Source organism: Cricetulus griseus (assembly GCF_003668045.3).
Source record: "Cricetulus griseus strain 17A/GY chromosome 1 unlocalized genomic scaffold, alternate assembly CriGri-PICRH-1.0 chr1_0, whole genome shotgun sequence".
NCBI lineage: Eukaryota > Metazoa > Chordata > Mammalia > Rodentia > Cricetidae > Cricetulus > Cricetulus griseus.
The window spans coordinates 43911805-43931856 of NW_023276806.1; the positions used below are offsets into that span (position 1 = coordinate 43911805).

The following is a 20052-nucleotide window of genomic DNA, read 5'->3' on the forward strand; positions in this document are numbered from 1 at the left end:
TACTGTTTGGCCAATGAGACAGCAAGTAGACGGGACTAGGAGTCAAAGAGGATTCTGCGAAATGTAGTAGAGACCTGCTGATCCAGGCAGGAAGTGACATAGCAAGGAGACTCATATTTAAGCGAAGGAGAAACAGGAAGGGCCTTCTTTTCCCCTCTGCTCCTGCTCCAGCAGCAGGATATGATCCACCGACCAGGAGGGACGCCAACAAGGCGTCCAATAAGATAAGTCTAATAACATATATAGATGTATGATAATTAAGACTGAGCTAACAGATGAGGAATCCTAGTCATTGGCCAAGCAGCATTGAACCTAATACAAGTTTCTGTGTATTCATTTGGGCCTAACTCGGGTGGGCAGCTTGCGTAAAGCGTAAACGTGGCGGTGGGGCTTGGTGGCTTTTGGCAGAAAGATTTATCATAACAGAAAACAGTTAATTTCTATCTATAGGGTTGTTAACTGTTCTCTTAACTGTAGAAATCATAACACAGTTTTCAAAAACTAACTGTCCATCTATGAGAAACTACTAGATAGACACTTCCCAGAAGCTCTAGCTAACAAATTACTTTTCCTCTTGTTTTACATTTTAATGTTTTATGATATGGGTTCTTTGCCAGAAAGTATATTTAAAATTAATTCTTTAGAGAATTCCATACAACATATTTTCATCATCTTCAATCTCCCACTTTTGATTAAATTTAGAAATGAGGAAACTCTTAATTATTAATTCTCTCATTATTGATTCTTCAAAAGACACATTAGAAGTATGCTGGGATTATTCTCTGGATTGCCAGAACTTTGATACAAATGTGGGTTGCAAACGATTTGAATGAGAATGTCTTTGCAGATTTGAGTGTAAGTTATTTTTAAAGATTATTGTTCTTCCTCTGGATATACCATTCCAAGAGTAAATTTGATTTTTTGGTCCCACTATGTATTTCTTGATTTGCTTTTGGAAAATTTACACTGAAAATTTCAGCTAAAATTAATATTTGATAAGCCAAGAATTGTAAAATGGTGAGCAAGACAGGAATCACATTACTACTGATGGATTGCTTTTCCCATTGCAGAAAATTTATAAACAGTTCAGCATGTGTGATGAGGTATTGCCATGCAATTCTCAATGTGTTAATGCTAGCAGAATGCATGCAGTAAATGGGGTTTTCAATAAAATTGTCAAAGGTAGTTTATGTCCTGGTTTCCTCAAGAAAAGTGAATAAAATTAACTAACTGTGAGATCCAATGATTGACTCCAAGGAATCATGGCCAGCAGTGAGGATTTCTGATTAAAATAACAACCCACTGAGTTAGACAGATGTGGAGCTTAAGAGAAGCAAAATAAGCAAATAAACAAACACAACAGCACACCAGGGGAGCTTCATTTCCCTCACCCATGAATTCCAACATAGGGTGAGCTGTTCAATCAGGTTATGGTAGTATTTCCCACTGACATTTTAAAAATCAAGTTACAATTTTCAACCTACATTTCCTATTAGACATAAAGTTTACTGTCAAGTCAATTGTTTCCTTCCAGATGCCATTTCAGAAAATATCTCATCCCCTAAGACTGTTAGAATATTAGTTTATGTATGTGGCTTCTAATAACATAATTTCCTGACATCAATGAGCACTGAGTGGTTAGGTGAGGTGTAGCTATAAACAGTCTGTAGGGGATGACTCTAGGTGGCATATTGTAGAGAGTATCCCAGCTATGACATCATCTCTCTCAGATCATTCTTAAAAGGCTGGTTGTAACAAGAAGAATCATGTTAACAAGCATCTTATTTTTTCAGGTGAACCTGAAAAGGCTAACACTTGTGTCTATTTATGCATTTGCTAAAATATTTTAATAAAAGGCTCAATGGCAGCATATGGGAACAGATGCAGAGACCCACAGCCATACATCGCGTAAAAAGAGAATCTAAAATGGGAGATCTCTACCAAATCCCTCATCTCAATACTCAGGGAAGGCTACAGATATTGTAAGAGCCAGAGGGGCTGGAGGACACCAGGAGGACAAGGGCCCATGCATGACTCAGCTAAGGAAAGCACATATGAGCTTATAGCAAGCACAGGGCCATCATGGGTCTGCACCAGGTCCTGTGGGTATGTGTTATAGCTACTAGCTTAGTATTTTTATGGGACTCCAGCTGTGATAATGGGTGGGTCTCTGACTCCTGTCCTGCTCTTGGGACTCTCTTACTTCTGTTAGGTTGCTGTGTCAAACGTCAATGTGATAGTTCTTGCTTTATCTTATCATGTTTTATTTTATAGTGTTTGGTTGTGGTCTTTAAGTAGCTGGTTCTTTACTAGTGAGAAACAGAAAGGGAACGGATCCTGGAGAGGAGGGGGTAGGAAGGAACTGAGAGGAATAAAGGGATGGGAAACTCTAAGATATATTGTATGAGCAAATAATTTTTCTTCAATAAAAGGAAAAAAGAAAGAAAAAATGAAAAGGAAAAAGTTAATTACAGTGGGCATAAGTAGAATAAAATAAGACTGAGTGAGATACTACAAATTAAATAAATTTGATCATGCCACAGTACAGCAAAAAAAAAGAAAGAAAGAAAGAAAGAAATTCACTCCACTAGTTTTAAACCAGTAATTTCACTGTTAAAAATAACACAGGTTTTCTTTGTGAATTGTGTTGTCTGAGAGCAAATTTCATTATAAAAAATAAAAAATAAAAAATAAAAAGAAAAAACTAGTCACTTACAGTCTCTCCACGCTGCCCAGGGTGTCCTGGTAGTCCGTCCTTCCCAGCGGGGCCCTGGGATAAAACAAAACAAAACAAAACAACAAAAACAAACAAAAAAACATTATAATACCATGTCATAAATACTTCTCACATGATGTTATAGCTCAAGGGTATTGTGGAAAACACCATCTTGCATTCCATAGCACATTTCATTTTAATGATTTTATTTTTATAAAAGGTGATATTTGGCTGATTTTATGTATACTTGTTTGTGAATTGACTCCTTAATGAAAAACAGAGACAATGGGAAATCTGTAAAACTATTCAGGGCACTAGGTATTTCAATGAATTTTTTTCAAATGCCTTTGTATTTTCAAATATATAAGCATAAGCTCATAGTTTTACTTTAACAAAACATTAGTTTTTCAGTGCTTGAAAACAAAATGTGCTTTCCCTGTTTCCTACTTTAGAGATAGATCCTTCGCAACTCAATTCCAAGGAAATAAAATGTGGGTAAAAGAGAAAGCGAGTGCCCTCTAGCGGTCATCGAATTTCTGACAAAAAATGAGAAAGAAATGCTAATCTGTAAAACTGCTTCAAGCAAATGGAAAAACAGTTCCATTTTAGAAGTCATCAAGAACAGTTGTTTCTTTAAGTTTCCTGACATGTTCTCCAAGAAGCAAAATACTTATGAAATAGTAGGGAAATCTTTACTACATTACTGCTTTCTGCAAGGGGGCTGTTTTCCATGTCTGAAGAAATAAATGAAGCAATTAAGTATTTATCAAAAGCAACTGTCTAAGGTTTCCATATTCTAAAAACTTAACTGAGATTGACTAGTTCTTTCAACAGTCTTATAATTTACACTTCTAAGAAGCTATTCAACACCAGTTCATTTTTCAAAGCATATTTAATAGGTTTATACAAACCTTCTATTCTAAAGAAATGAAGATGGATAGACATTTTAATCAAGGTATTTTTATGACAGGAACATCAACCCTCACTACTGGTAATTATTTAAATAATGTTGATTTCAAGAGTCTATTTTTATATATGCTAATATGGATCCAGGTTGAACGAAAGTCTTTGATTCAAACAAGAAGACTTCCGTGAGTATCTTTCATGTTGATGAGATTTCTAGGGTCGCTGGCATGCTTCCTGACTGCTTCTGGCAATGTCCTGCACCATGTCTTCTATCTGATCCATCCATTTCAACACACAGGATGCTGTGTGAATTATCAGGCTTTATTTAAAAATTATGATTACAACAGTTCAAATAAATAAGGCTACCTGAATGTTTTTATTTTCTTTTTGTCCAAGATCATTGTTGTGATTCCACTGTCATCCTCCCCCACAAAGGCAACATTAGGAGTTATTGATAAAATATCCAAAGCATGCTGTAAAATAACTTATTTTATTTAAAACCATATGCCAATTATCTTTGCATGAGCCATTAGGTGTATAGTAATGAAATATGCAGCTTTACCCAAAGCCTAGAGAGACAAAGATACACAGAGTTAATTGCTGGTAAACTGGTCTATACACACCTTTGCAAACCAGCAAACAAAGCTTCCTATACTGCTACTGTTTTAACAGAGATGGAGCAAACATGTTACAAGTCTGAAGCCATTATAAAGTTTTCAGACTAATAGGATGTTAGATGAAGGATTACACATGTACCTGGCTTCTTCCTTTAGGACACTGAAATGCCATCAAATATGTGCATAGTGATCAATGCAAGACCTACAAATGTTTCTAACAAACCCATGGTGTAAGCAATAAGCATCCTGCTCCTTACTAGCACAAATTATACTGCAGTTACTAAAATGATCATCCTTTGAAATGATGATCGTAGATCTAAAAGATGCTAAATTGGAATGAACACGTCCTGACTTTTAATGGAGTTCCTAGACAATCTGAGGAATAGAGTTAATGGGCCAAAAGCAACAGCATCAGGCTTTCCTTAAGTTTAAATTTCAGAATTATGTAACTAGTCTGGATTAACTGTTTTTAATCCACATTACTAATCAATAAAACAAAGCCAACGAATTTCCCAGCAGGTTCAAACACTAATTTTAAAGTAATTATTTTATTCATCAAAGGAGGCAGCTCCCTCAACAGGGTTGGAAGATGAATGAAGAGGCAAAGTCATCTCCACAAAAACTCACATATTCACTATGGGCTTCTGTGATGAGACAAGCAAATGCTTAGAGATGTTTGCTTCTTTCTAAATGACCCTGAGAATTTCCTCATGATAGTCATGCTATAAATTTTAATATTTGTTCTTAAATTATATAACTATACAGCACTAAAATATGTAACATTGACACTATACAGCTATGTTTGGTTGATTCTTAGACTGGAATTCTGATATTTGGGGGACAGAGACATGAGGGAAAGCCGGGAATGCGGGAGAGACTCCATTAGAGTGTGGAGACCACATATAGAAATATATACATACATGTATACAGACAGACAGACAGAAAGAAAGAAAGAAAGAAAGAAAGAAAGAAAGAAAGAAAGAAAGAAAAGATAGAAAAGATAGAAAGAAAAAGAAGGGAGGGAGAGAGGGAGGGAAGGGGGGAAGGAGGGAATGACCATGCAAACACAAACCTCAAAAAGCAGCAAACAACAGTCTAAAATTGACATGAGATCTACGGATTACAAATGAAACAATCCAAGGCCAATGTATGTGTGTGTTTGCATAATATTTTAATGCAAGTTGTAATAATCAATTGGAGAAAATTATTTCTATCTCTGAATTTCAATACTATATATCTGTCACAAAAAATACAGTCTTCTTTTTGCCAAATAATGTCAGGAAAATGGAAGATAGTTTTATTTCAAGCTTTACTAATTTTATTTATCAGAAAATAGTAGATAATAATTTTCCTTAAAGTGACATTTCTCAAATCAACTCTCAAAGGTTCTCTTCTCAATTGTAGATCATTACTGTCTCCAATGCCTCATAGTAAAAGACATGAGTGCATGATCAATTATCCAAAGCTTACTGAAAAACACATGAAAGAGAATGCTGTAAAGATCTGAATAAAATGAGTCCAATAAATTTGTTCAACAAGATTATATTACACAAGGAAGCAGTTTGTAACATTGAAAAGGAGTAAAAAGTTATGAAAATATTGTGTACTTCGTTGTACTAATTTGGGAAAATGATGGAAATACATGATATCAAAAACACTTATGGAAATTATCATAAATAAATGCATGTATCAATTTAGAAATTATGATTTCACTTGGATATGAAACTTTACATAGAAGTTTACTGTTTTCATTTAAACAACATATAGATAGTATGTAAAAAAATTTACATAGAGACCGAAGTAATGTTCTATTTTCATGTCAGCTACCTGACCTGTTCTTCACCTATGAGGACAGATGAAATGTTTCTTGATATGTTTAAAGTGACAAACAGAATTGTTTAGTTTTAGAACACTCTAAACACCATAAAAAATTACTGCAAATCTTCAGATAAGGCGCTTGTATTCAACATTTCATTCATGCTGGTATTTCAAGCTGAGTAATTTATCAGAACAACTTATGTAAATGATAAAAATCTAAGGATGACTGTTTAGCCTAGATTACAGTAACAGTTCAAAACATTAGCATTGTTCAGACAGTGTGGAAGGTCTGTTAAACCATGGCTGGGATCTTTCTCTGGAGGCTTTATTAAGTAGATTACATCTTGAACAACGCCCCAAGTGTTGCTACTGCTGGGGACAGAGTATATTTTAGAGCTTCTGCACCAAACAAGTGTGTAAATTCATTATAACTCACAGGGAGAGAGAGAGCGAGAGAGAGACAGAGACAGAGTCAGAGACAGACAGAAAACAAGTGAACTTATCCTACCTGACATTTCCTTAAGAATTTAAGGTTTAAAAAAGTATTTTCAGTAACTTTGTGGGGATTAATAAGGATAACATCCAACGTAGTGCTGGACTAAGAAGATTTTATAAAACGTTCTAAGGATCTACTGCAGCCAGGCATGGTAGCACATGACTTTAATCTTAGCATTCAGTAAACAGATAGTTTTGAATTAGAGGACAGCTGGGTCTATATAGTATGTTCAGGACATGCAGGGATACACAGTGAGAAATTCAAAAGCAAAATTTTATAGAAATAAAAGAGTGACAATAAATAAATAAATAAATAAATAAATAAATAAATTTTATGTGATTTTGAAGCATCAGAATGTTGGAAGGGGTTTAGGAAGTGATCCCTGAAGAGGCATGGAAGATTCCACTTGATTTCAGAAGATAACAAGAAAATTCAAGCATATCTTGTATGTCCTATTTAGCAATTACTTTCAATTTCATAAACTATACTGATTGTAAAAATGACTGAGAAATAACAATTAAACTAGTCTAGTTTTTATTTAAGATATTGCTTAACAAGAGACATTTAAACTATGTTCCAAAATCATACATGAAAATGTATTCTGTAATATTTAAATCAAATTTTATTTTATGAGGGTTTCATAAAATATTTACATTTGAAAGCAAGGACATCACATGAAACAACTAATCTGGGCTCATAGGAACTCTCAGAGTCTGAACCAACAATACAACTAGAGAGCCTGCGTGTGACTGAGCTAAGCCCTCTACATATATGTGACAGTTGTATAGCTTGATTTACTGGTGGGAGTCCAAACAGTGGGAGCAAGGACTGTCCCTAATGTTTGGCTCTTTGGGGGTAACGTTTCTACTCACACTGGGTTGCCTTGTCCAGCTTAATATAAGGGGAGGAGCTTAGTCTAACCACAAATGGATATGCCATGCTTTGTTGATACCCATGGAGGCCTACCCCATTCTGAACAGAAACAGAAGAAAAGTGGATCAGGCGGTGAGGGAGGTTGAAGGGGGTGAGAACTGGAAAAAGGGACAGAGGGGAACTACAGTCAGGGTGTAAAAGAAAATAAACTTTAAAAAAAAGAGAAAGTGTAAAAGTGTAAATTACGACTGTCAAGCAATAAAAATATTATCAAATAAAGCAAAAGAGAATGTGTTACACTCACAGGGGGTCCTTTTGGTCCAGGGAATCCAACTGGACCCTGAGGTCCTTGAGGGCCCTGAGAATAAAAAGCAGTGGAGAACATTGAACAATAAAGTTTTAATAATATATCTTGAGACTTTTCAGTTTGTTTCTTCAGACAAAACACTGGAAAAACAAATTTCTCCTATCTTAGTCAACTAGGAGCCAAATAATTTTTAACCATGTGAAAGTGCACATCAATGCTCTTACCTCAAAATCACTGTGAATATTTAGAGCTCATATAAAATGCTAATAAAGTCCCAAACAAGACATTTATACACCCCTCAATGGCTCAGGTAATATTAGAGAGGACAGGAAGTAGACTCATCACAAACACATCAATTACTAATAAACACACATCCCTGGCCTTGTCAACCATCAGTCCTGAAAGGTGGTTGGGCTCATGGGGTGATTCTATCATTTACTACTAAACTATTGCCTATTGATAGAATCTGGGAGATTGGGATGGGCTGTCTTTACATTGCACCCTTGGATGAGCCACTGGGCTAAAACAGACAGCTCTAAACCAAGGGTCACACAGATACCCTAGTTAATGTCAGTGAGTTACAAAATAAAACATAGACATGAAATTGAGAGAGAGGCCTGTGGGGAGAATGGGGGTGATGAAAGGTGCTAAGAGGGAGAAGGGAAGAGAATGGTGGGAGAGTGATCTCTAGTGGGAAATTACCAATATAAAATGTATAGATTTATGATAATTAAGACTGAGCTAACAGATGAGGAATTCTAGTCATTGGCCAAGCAGCTTTAAACCTAATACAAGTTTCTGTGAATTTATTTGGGCCTAACTCGGGCAGGCAGCTAGTGTAAAGCTCACACGTGGCGGTGGGGCTCAGGGGCTTTTGGCAGAAAGAGTTAACGTAACAGTAGTTAGTACCTTGTGTATCGATATGAACTTGTCTAAGGACAAATTTTATTAATTAAAATCATTAAATATAAAACAGCATATCCATCTCTATTGAGAGGTTTCACAATATTCACACCTTCAGTATTGGCTGGAAACATTTTGGAGGAAGACATTAAAATAGGTTCAATAGACCTCCAAAATGAAAGCCACAATAGACTCTGAGAGTGTTATGTCACTAGTAATATACAGCTAACAGGAGCATATGAGATCATTGCTAAAGCATCACATAGCTTTATCCTTATCAAATAAGCTGTGGCAATAATTCTGTCATTTGCCAGCTCTGCTCTCTGCATTAGACTCTTTTGTAGACAAGATGAACTTTACTTCATAATTATTCTTATTAACATTCTACCCCAATGTGCATTTATAATACCATTCCTATCTTTATACATAATTAGTTATATTATTCATGTTCTTATTTACATATCTTTAAATGCATAAAGTACATCCAGTCATACTGATTGTTTTGGTATCAAAAAATGAATCAGCAAAAGTTTAGCCCATACTTGACAAGAACATAATTACATCTACGAAATGAAGACATATAGAATATGACAAATACATATGAAATGTCCTATATAATAAAACAAATATTAAATTTACTGTTTCCAAAGCCAAAAAAAATTAGCTTACTGAAGTGGGTCTTCAAGATTCTTTACTTTTTACATTATCAGCTTTGGCTTCATAAGAAAAAATTTTATTACCATTCTAATCCAATGCTACATGACAAATAAATACGACCCTTTGCTCTTGCCAGAATCTATCTTAAAATAAAAAGGAAACTTTAGTGTATTCATGTACTTTGAAAACTGTTATGAAATTGCCAAACATTGAAGAATTAATAATTCATGGCCACTTGGGGACATATCAGGTGAAAAAGAGGAGTTGAAGAATGTGTTGCACGATGCTTGTGACACACACAAAGAGACAAAGAAAATGCTACTCTGTGTGGAAAGGAACATGGGAGGAATAGGGAGATGTGGATAAAGATGGTGAGGTCAACAAAAACAAACTATGTTTTGAAATGTCATAAAGACGTCTGATACTTTACATGCTAATTAAAAACTAAAGTAAAATGTAATAAAGTAAAAGCATGAATAACATTTAGAATCTCTGCCAGTAAATGGGGAGATAATATGGATATGTATGCCATTTACCACAAACAAGAGCAATAAATATTTCCTCCTATGTAGAAAATGGATAGTTGGATGACTTTATTGGAAATGAGCCATTCTAGGATAAAAACAGAAAAAAGAAAAGCAAAGCAAACAAACAAAACATGCTTCATTCTGATATTCAGAATGTACAGTCTCCCTCTTGATGTCTTTCCCCAAGGACTCTGATTGTTTAATCATGCTATCTTATAAATCAAGATGGACTCTCATAGGTGCTTTAAAGCATGATAAAACTCATGATAAAATTTAGCTGTTCGATGGTTTGCTAAATTGTCCTATTCATTTAATGATTCAACCATTTAAATCCACTATATCTTTTTATGAACATTACTTGAACTATAAAATATATCAAATATATATGTTATTTATGAATTCAAAATGTACAAAATGAATGGACTTAATTTATGAATAGTTCATCTAGAGAAAAAATGTAGTAATTTAGTTAAATATTAATCAGGCGATAAAGAAACTTTAATTAAATGCTTATTCTTTTCTTCTAATCCTACTCCTATATTTTTATAAATAGAAACTAAATTTCACTGCACATTTTATTCAGGAATTCAAACTCTCTTACATTTTTGGTTGTGAGCCTAGCCTTTAAGGCTGAACCATCTCTCAAACTTTCATGCTCAGTTTCCAGTTATCTATCACAAGTGTTTCTGTGTTCCCTTTGTGAAACATCAACTTGAAAGTTTCAAATAAAAATATACAAAAAAATATGGGCTGAAGAGATGGCTCAAGCACAAAGACCTACATTTGAAACTCAGAAACCTTATTTAAAAAGGAACCCATAAGTCTGCATATGTAATCTCACTGTTCCCATGAGTAGATGGAAGGCACAGAGAGATGAATCCTTGGAATCACCTAGGCCAAATAGCCTGTCACACAGAGCATAAATACAATAAAAAGAGCACATCTCAAAAAAAAGTAGTAGAAAACAAGAACCCATAGTAGAGGTTGTACTCTGACCTCCACACATGTGGCTTCATTAACACACAGTGGTGCTCTAGTCTGAATACACACACACACACACACACACACACACACACACACACACACACACACACACTTACATATCTTACACACAAATGATCTACAAAATGACAGAAGCATAATTTAAAAATAACTGGAATCATCATAGAAAACTAAAGCTGATTATAATTCCATTGGATGAGAAACAAAATTTAAAATTATTTCAAGACCATTGCTTTCCAATAATGCTTGGTGCCTCTTGCCAAAACAGCCAAACAAAGGTCTTGGTTGCTCATCTGTATCTGGCTTTATTTTATATCAATTGAAAATCAATTTACTAAATAGTTTTTTATTTACTGGAATAGATGTTTTATCTTGCCTTGGATGCATATTGATTGTGATTTAATGGCTTCTGGTACTTGCATTTTACCAACATAATGTTACTGTCAGGTCCATTGACAAACTGAGTACCAATATAGAAAACAAGAGAAAGCATAGTGATCGGAGTATGTTTCAAATAAAAACTGTATTTTGGTTGGAATAAGTGTTACAACTCAGGGCAATTATACACACCATTTCTCTCATTTCTATAATATTATTTGTACCTCACCTAGCAAGCTTTTAACTTAGCAGAGGAAAGAAATTCTAAAAAGTAAGAATTTCTTAACTCAGACTGGAATCTGTATATGGATATGTACAGTGTCTTTAGTCACCCTTTTTCAGAATTTAAATGCTTACAAAAGTATTGATTTTCATTGTGTATTATTCAGCTGTGTGATACGTACTCTTTCACCTGGAGGGCCAGGAGGGCCATCACCGCCTGAAGTACCCTGGAAACAAAAAAAAAAAAAAAAGAAAAAAAAAGAAAAAAAGAAAAGAGAGTGAAAAGAAAGTCAAATTTCATTCTTCCTCACATCATTGCTTTCATCAACAAGGATTTGCAACATAAATCATAGTAAAGTTGGATGATACCTTTGGCCCAGGTTTCCCTGTAGGACCTCTGGCACCTCTGGAACCTCGAGGACCCTGCATAAGGGAAGAGAAAATTTACCTAGTGTAAAGCAAATTCAAAAACAAATGTGAAAAACTAATAACACAATGGAAATCACTATAGTAAAACAAAGTACCTACCGTTGGACCACGTTGACCGCGGGGGCCTGGTTTGCCAGCAACTCCCTGACAAAGACAGTTCACAGAGTTTCAATGTGTGGTAAATATGTCATAGTAAATGGGGGTGAGAAACAGGGGCTCATGTAGGGATATGTTCACTAGCCATCTCTGGACAATATACTTATGCTCCATACCCGGGCACCTTTCTCCCCGTTGGCACCTGGAAATCCAGGAAATCCAGTGGAGCCCTGAAAGAATAAAAATAATCAACAATGAATATGGTATTTTTCAATTTACATGCCACAAGTTCCAATTATTTTGGAAAACATTGATTTGGTCAGAAAAGGTAGTATTAAATAAAATGTGTGTGTTTGCTTCGGAAGCTCATAATAAAAATATACAATCTTTAAAGATAATTGTTGTTAAGTCATTCCACAAGATCTCTTCTTGCATTTGAAAGTGAACTTACAGTGATGTCTGAAATCCTGGAAGCATGAATTGATAAAAGCTATTTTAGTATTTAAATTTAAAATTTAAAATAATACAGTATTCAACATAGTTATTATTATTAAATAGAAGTTAACGGATATTTTATGAGAAATAAACTTTGATAGTCCATACAGTCACTCAAACTCTAAAGAAAAAAATCATATTTTTATAAAGGGCAGTTACAAATTAAAACAAGTTTTAAATTTTATTATGCCTTACCCTCTTCCCCAGATCTACTCCTCCTCTGTTTCCCTCAGAAAAGAGCAGACCTCTCAAGGTTATCAGGCAAACACAGCATAGCTAGTGGCAAGATTAGGCATGCACACTCATATCAAGACTGGACAGGGCAACCCAGTAGGAGAAAAAGGGTCTCAAAATCAGAAAATAAGAGTCCGAGACAACCCCCCTCCCATTGTTAGGAGTCCTACAATAACACTAAGCTATGCAATCACAACAAAAATGCAGAGGACCTAGCTCAGATCTGTGCAGGCTCCCTTCAGTCTCTGTGAGTCCTGCTTAGCTAATTCTTTAGGTGTCCTGGACTTCTCTGGCTCCTACAATCTTTCTTCTACTTCTTCCTTACGAATCCCCAAATTCAGCCTAATGTTTGTCTGTGGGTCTCTAGAAACTTTTATTTTTAAACTGTATATCAATACCCTGAAAAGCTTCCTTTACATTTTTCTAACTCTGTTGTTGAAAAAGACATAAATCCCTGTGTTTGGAATCCCAAAGACCTTAATTCACATCTTATGCCTCCGAACTACCATGCAAACAAACCGAAGGTATATCTTGTCCACTTTGAGTCCATTTTTCTGTTGCAAAAGAGGGGCAATGGACTACTATTAATATATCTTAATACATTGAAATTTATAAGACATTGAAAAAAATAAATTCAGGGCTCACCAATATAGAAACATGGGTAATAAACAATGATTGCTTAAAAATGTAAAAAGCCCAGAGTGCACTTAATATCAATGGATATATTTTAGTTATGAAATACAACTTAACTCCCAAAATAACGACCCCCCATTTCATCTTGGGCATATGCCCAGTCTTTCATCTTCTCAGACATTTCTTTGACCACTATCCAACCAGCTTTATGATTCTATTAAGTAAAGAAATAGATAAGATAGAATTTCAAATCTTTTTCTCACAATTCTCTAAATATTTCTATAAAAATGGAGTGGAATGAGTTTCCAAAAAAAGAAATCTATATATTTTTTGAAAATCTATATTTCTTATTTAAACCATTGTATGGTTGAAATTCAATAATGTATAAAATGCCTTGCTGAGAGAGGAGCACTCTTAAATTCTATACACATCTTCATGCATTAAGGGGTATATAGCAACAACATTGTTTGAGTTTTTGTCTTTATGTTTTGAAATCAACTTCTTTGCATATAATTGTTCCCCAGAGCAATGCCCCAAGTGATAAATAATCAGTACATATCAAAATAAAGTGCAATGCTTTTAAAAATGCAAATTGTGAGTAGCACTCCAGAATTACTGATACTGAAAATCTCTCAGATAGGGATCTAGAAACCATAGCTCTGGACTCTCCAATTGACACATACTTAATAATGGAGAAAAGTTGGAAGTTGGACAATAAGAACAGTCACCTGTAAACCAGCATCCAGAAAGTTGCAAGCCCGGTGCCATTTGAATGTAGCAAATATTTCGTATTTACAAAGCAAGCTAGTCAAGAAAATTTTGTGGTCTCCCATTTCACCACAGGGTCAAATGATGATCCAAAGAACATGCAATATTGTTTGTATGATTTGATTTTCAATATATTTTGTGTTGACTAGAGAGGTAGCTTATGATTCGCTTGAGAACCAATGATATATGTTTAAAGTGGAGAAGAAAATTGCATATTACAACCTTAAAGGATTCTGAACCTTTGCTTTCTGTGTCTTCAGAGTCTGAGGAAGTCATATCTTTTAGCTGCTATGTGACTCTGAATTCAAAGTGTCAGTACAATCTGGTATCTAAATGGCATGTGTTACACAAACAAGTATGTCTGCTCTGATCAGAATAGATAACTACCCTATTTTAAAATACACTATTGAAAAATTCTTAATATTAAGATTTGTTGTTTTAAATTATTTTTTAGCATTAGTATGTGGGAACAAAACAGGAAAAATGATCAGTCGACCAGTATTTCATGTAAGGTTTTATAAACAAAATACACAAGGCATGTTAAAAGTAAATACTACCTTTAAAATGGCAAAAGATGACAAGATCAAAGTGAGTACTGAAATTATTCTATCAATAAATAAAAACTTGCAAACTATTTTTGTGTAATGTTTAATTATAAAAGTATTCTACTTTGTGCTAGATCTTATGTTGTGAGACAACTGTTATTTTTTATAACATTTGGTATCTTTTCTGCCTGGCTTATTTCTCTCCTAAGACATTGAATAAATGAGTGTTTAACTATATGTCTTCAACTACTTAGATTTAGCAGCCAAATTAAATTTTCATGAAATACTGCATATTATAATGTCTTAGCTTCTATATAGAAAAAACACTTAAGGCTCTCTTTGATTTTGTAAGCATCACTTAATATTTTAAAAGTGGAAGCCAAATGTTTCTATTACAGCAAAATAATTGGAGTTATAAAGAAAAGTGATATTAAATATGGATGCCACAAGTCCAGACATTAATGTTAAAGGATAAAGAAAAGCATCATCTCGTTGTGTAAGGAACACTTTCCTTTTGCTAACTCTTGCATTTTAATAATAAGATTTCAGAGAGAACTGATCAGAAAATTGATGCCAGCAAAATGGAATACATCATAATTTCATATAAACTTGCAAGATACAGTTTTGCTCATTCAAATATTATTATGAGTGTTCCCTATCATTTTTAAATCAAAATGAAAGTACATCATGATTTCTATACATCTTAGTAAACAGATTAAGAATTCACAACATAAAATAGAGATAGTTTATGGTTTGGGGTTGTACAATAAATGGATCACTACAGACATAATTGTTATAAATTCCTAACATTTGAAAAGATTGTAAATGGAAGCTTCAGCAGTGTATTACTTATAAGATAGAAAATGTAAAAGACAACTAATCAGAATTTTTAATCTAAAAAAACATTTAAATGACACTTGTACAATTTTAAAAATATATATTGTTACATAAGGAAATAAACAGCTTTTTGGAGACACTAAAAAAAAAACACAGCAAGATTAACATACCCAGTACATGAAAATGAGTGAAAACCGTGGTATTCAGTCCACATGTTGGGAAAGGACAGTTTTGTCAGCCCAAGTTATCTATGAAGCATATTAGCAAATGCTTGAGGTTGTAATATAACTAGAATTTCCTTTATCTCTTATACTAGCTATGCTTAATGGTTAAAATAGGAAATACAAGAAAACAGACTAATGCAAAAATGCATCTCATGTAGATATATTTAACAAATGAACTAAGTATGGTGGTGTATGGCTGTAATTCAGGCACCCTTGATGTGGAATAATATTCTTGATCACTGTAAGTATTTGTCACTCAGATTGGTTTCATAAAATGATGACTGGCCAGTAACCAGGCAGGAAGTATAGGCAGGACGACCAAACTAGGAGAATTCTGGGAAGACGAAAGGCCAAGAAGCAGTCTCCAGGCAGATGCAGAGGAAGCAAGATGAGAATGCTTTACTGAGAAAAGATACCAAGCCATGTGAATAAACATAGATAAGAATTATGGGTTAATTTAAGTTGTAAGAGTTTGTTAGTAATAAACTTCCAGCAATTGGCCAAAAGGTTTACAATTAATATATGCCTCAGTGTGTTTATTTGGGGCTTAATGGCTGCAGGAGCAGGCGGGACAGAAACTTTCATCTACACATACTGGGTTTGAAGCAAGTGGACTGAGAGTTCTAGGCCAGAATGCACTGTATAGCAAGCCCTGTCTTTAAAGAAAAAAGAATAACCACCCAAATTGTTAATTAACATTTACAAATTAATTAATATAGCTATCAATATAATTAGTGAAAATATCAAGGCTACCCAATGACAGTTTTTATAAACTGAAGCAAAGTTTGTTTCAAAATAATTAGGCAATCATAAATCTTTCATAATTAAAATATTTGTAAATATTTCAAATATCACAGACTGAAACTTGAGCAGTATAGGTGATTACACTGTGCACCCAAAAGACGAACTCATGTCAGAATCTCTGAAACCTGTAGTGTTACTTTCTTTGACTGAAAAATAGTAAGAGGTAAATACATTAAGAATTTCACTTACATGTGAAACAAGCTTGTTCCCTAACTAGAACTAATAATTTTTTTAAAAAAAATTTTTTTGAAAGGATTCAGGTTTATATAGGTTTTTCTGAAATCCAAAGGCAAGTGTACTATAAGACACAGATGGGAAGGGATGAACAAAAAGAGACCATGTGAAAACCGAAGGGGTGTAAGAGTTCAGCCACCAGCTAAGGAATCTCTTGGGTAGTGTAAGTCACAAGCAGCCAGGACAGATGGGCTCCTAGAAGTTTTGGAGGGGAAATGGTTCTAACAGCACCTTGACCACAGACCCCTGGCCTTGAGAAATGTGTCAGTGAAAGTTTCTATTGTTTGATATCAAACAAATTTTAGAGACTTGTTATGAAACTCTGGGGAAATGAGCACTGATGTAAATAAAAGTCAGAATTGTTAAAATGATGGAATAGAGCAAGCAAAATGTCTCTTTGGCTAATGGTACATTCCACCAAAAGAGAGGACCACAGTTTGATCCCTGAAACCATATGGTGGAAGGAAGAAACTGATCCCTGAAAATTGTTCCCTATCCTCCATATCTGTCCTTTGGGATGTGAGCACTCATTGTGTAGATGTATACACACATGTGCACACACACACACAGGAGGACATAAATTGATACAAAAGAAAAATAGGTCAAATCACAAGGATAATAGGAATAAAATAAAAATATATTATCTTCCACATGATATCTACTATTTAACTAAAAATATTTTAGTTTTCCTCTCTCAAATATCTTCCAACTAGAGGGAATAAGTTCGCTTGGAACTGAAGTTACAGGAGATGGAGAGGAACCATAGTTTCTAATAATATAACCTCTTTCCAATGCAACAATACCAGTGTTCTTAATTGTTAAGCTCACTCTCTAGCCATATTTTTATTTAACATTTGTTGTTATACATTTTATTTAAATTACATTGGATCACTTTCCTTCTTTTTTTTCCCAGATTTTTCCCTTCTTATTTCTGTTAAGTATGTGTGAATTATCTATGCACAAATATTTGAATAAAGCCTGATGAGACCACTAAAACAATCTTCCAACTATATAATTAAACTATAACTATAAAACTAAACCTTTCTTTCACAATAACCCAGTTATTCTAAAGGACATCACACAATCATAGGCTCTCTGAAACACCTCAACTCCACTCCAGCTGTGTGTGTGTGTGTGTGTGTGTGTGTGTGCAGTATTATACATGCAAGAGTATTATTTATTTGGTGATAAGTATTGATTAGAGGGAAATGATATTTTATTCTCTCTTTTCTCCATCTCAAAAACTAAGTCTCTAAGGATAGGTTATTAGTTTAACTGTGTATCACAAAGACAAGACTATAATGTTCAAATTATTTTACCTTAGGACCTTGTCTTCCTGGATATCCCGGCAATCCTGGAACCCCAAGTTTCCCCTAAAATTATGAAAAACACAAAGATAAATATAAGCTTTGCATTAGGGAGAATTTTCTGGATACTTGAACAAACTGTTGAAATACCTGTAATAATAAAAGTCTTCCATGCTTTAGTGATACCTGAAAACTAGCATTGTGCAAAAGATAGCATCTTCTTTAAGGACATAGTAACTTAGGAGAAGACTATTTTCACCCATTCATGATGGAATAGAGGACCAGAAAACATAACTAAAGAAAGCATAACTAAAGAAAATAAACTTTTTAATTAAACATGAGAACAATTTAGTTAACATAGTTTGGAATACATTCAGAATTTACCGCTCTTTATTTGTCACATTCTAACAGTAAAATAAGTTATTGGGTTATGTAACTTTTTCTCATTAACTAAAATCTAAGTAATTGTATTCCAATACCCTAGTTAAATTTATAAATGAAAAAGTTCATTTGTATAAATATTGGTTAAATCTAGTTTAATAAATTTAAAATATGTTGAGAACTATAACAAGTGATAATAATTTACATGAAGTGTTACTCCTGGAATTCAGTGCTTCAACATGTAACTATTTTGTTCCTGTCCAATGAAGTTATCCCTCAAAGTTAAATATTTAAAAACAAAAGTTAAATTACAATCAGTTCCAAAACTGTATAACAAATAATGTGGCTTAAGAAGGTTTTCTAATGAATTAGTCTACAAATATTTCTTTTTGCAATAAAGAAAAAATAGCACAAGTAAGAAACTAAATAAGTGACGACTAAATTCTTTGTGGAATTCTGGACATCACTTTTTATAACAAAAGTCTAAATAAGTACCATATAATTTTTACATTAAATTTTAAAATTTCAGTACATAAAAAGTATCATTATTGATAATGTACATTTCAAAAATAATAGGAGCCAATTCAGGCATAAATTCACATGTGCAATATTAAATAAAAACAAAAATAAAAGTTCTTCTGGAAAAAGCCAGATGAGAAAGAACGGTTTATGACCTTGTCTTTATAGACTGAAATGAAGAATTATAAGAGTTAAAACTGACACTGCACAGACAAGCAATTCTCAGATGGAGAATATGCTAACAAGCCCTAAGAAGCTGCATTTAATGACATCCCTTTGGATATATTATGCTACAACAGCTTATTTCTTGTTTTTATGCCACTGATTTCAAGGTGAATGAAAATCTCTAATGATCACCACGCTACCTGTATTCTATTTTAATTGCTATATGAGACTATATACCCTTATATTTTAGAATCATTTTATAATAAATGCAGAGAGAAAACTTGTATTCTTTTAAATGATGATGATGATGATGATGATGATGATACAAATATCAATAAACAGGCATCTAATAATGAGATGTTACATGTGGAGAGGCATAGGGCAGTGCTTTAGAATACTTTCTGGGACCATTGTACACAACAGCATAGCTGAGAAGGGAGGGAGGTTATCAGAGAACCTTGACCAACTGGCAGTGAACAGCAATCAGAGCATCTACAGCCTTGATGCCTTGGCTGCCCATCATCTCTTGCCCTACTCTCTAAATGCTATGGTGCTCATCTGTGCAGCAAAGGCAATGGTTTCTAAAGCATGAGCCCTGTAAAATTGGCACAGCAGTGATTCTAGATGGGAGAAACTTTCATTCATCTCTCCACAATGCCTACACAGTTGCAACCAAACGTTCTTCTGAGACAAAACATGAATTGTGCTCGTGGAAATGTTACAATTTTCTAATCAAGAACATAATTTCTTTATTTTCCAGACAAGCAATGTTCTTGCTGGAGAAAAATGCTCAGATAAAGAAGAGAATTCATAAGAATTCAATCAACAGGATGGAGCAGCAATTTCTACTTTGCTTTAGTATACATATAAAATAATGCTTATCATTTAATGTTTCTCATTTTCCCTCCATCAATTAAGTTCATAGACTGGATAAACACAGCATCTGCCTGGCATGTTTA

At 34.1% G+C, this 20052-nt stretch overlaps 1 protein-coding gene across 3 annotated transcripts in view; it reads right to left on the minus strand.

The window, feature by feature from the left end:
- The window catches only part of Col11a1 (collagen type XI alpha 1 chain), a 175182-nt gene that overhangs the window by 61124 nt on the left and 94006 nt on the right, over window positions 1–20052 (minus strand). For all 3 annotated transcript variants that reach the window (XM_035451017.1, XM_035451016.1, XM_027395556.2), the window contains 7 exons: window positions 18041–18094; window positions 12124–12177; window positions 11951–11995; window positions 11792–11845; window positions 11605–11649; window positions 7731–7784; window positions 2717–2770 (listed from right to left, as the gene is read on the minus strand). In XM_035451017.1, coding sequence (XP_035306908.1) covers window positions 2717–2770; window positions 7731–7784; window positions 11605–11649; window positions 11792–11845; window positions 11951–11995; window positions 12124–12177; window positions 18041–18094 — 360 coding nt within the window. The remainder of the gene's footprint in view (window positions 1–2716; window positions 2771–7730; window positions 7785–11604; window positions 11650–11791; window positions 11846–11950; window positions 11996–12123; window positions 12178–18040; window positions 18095–20052) is intronic.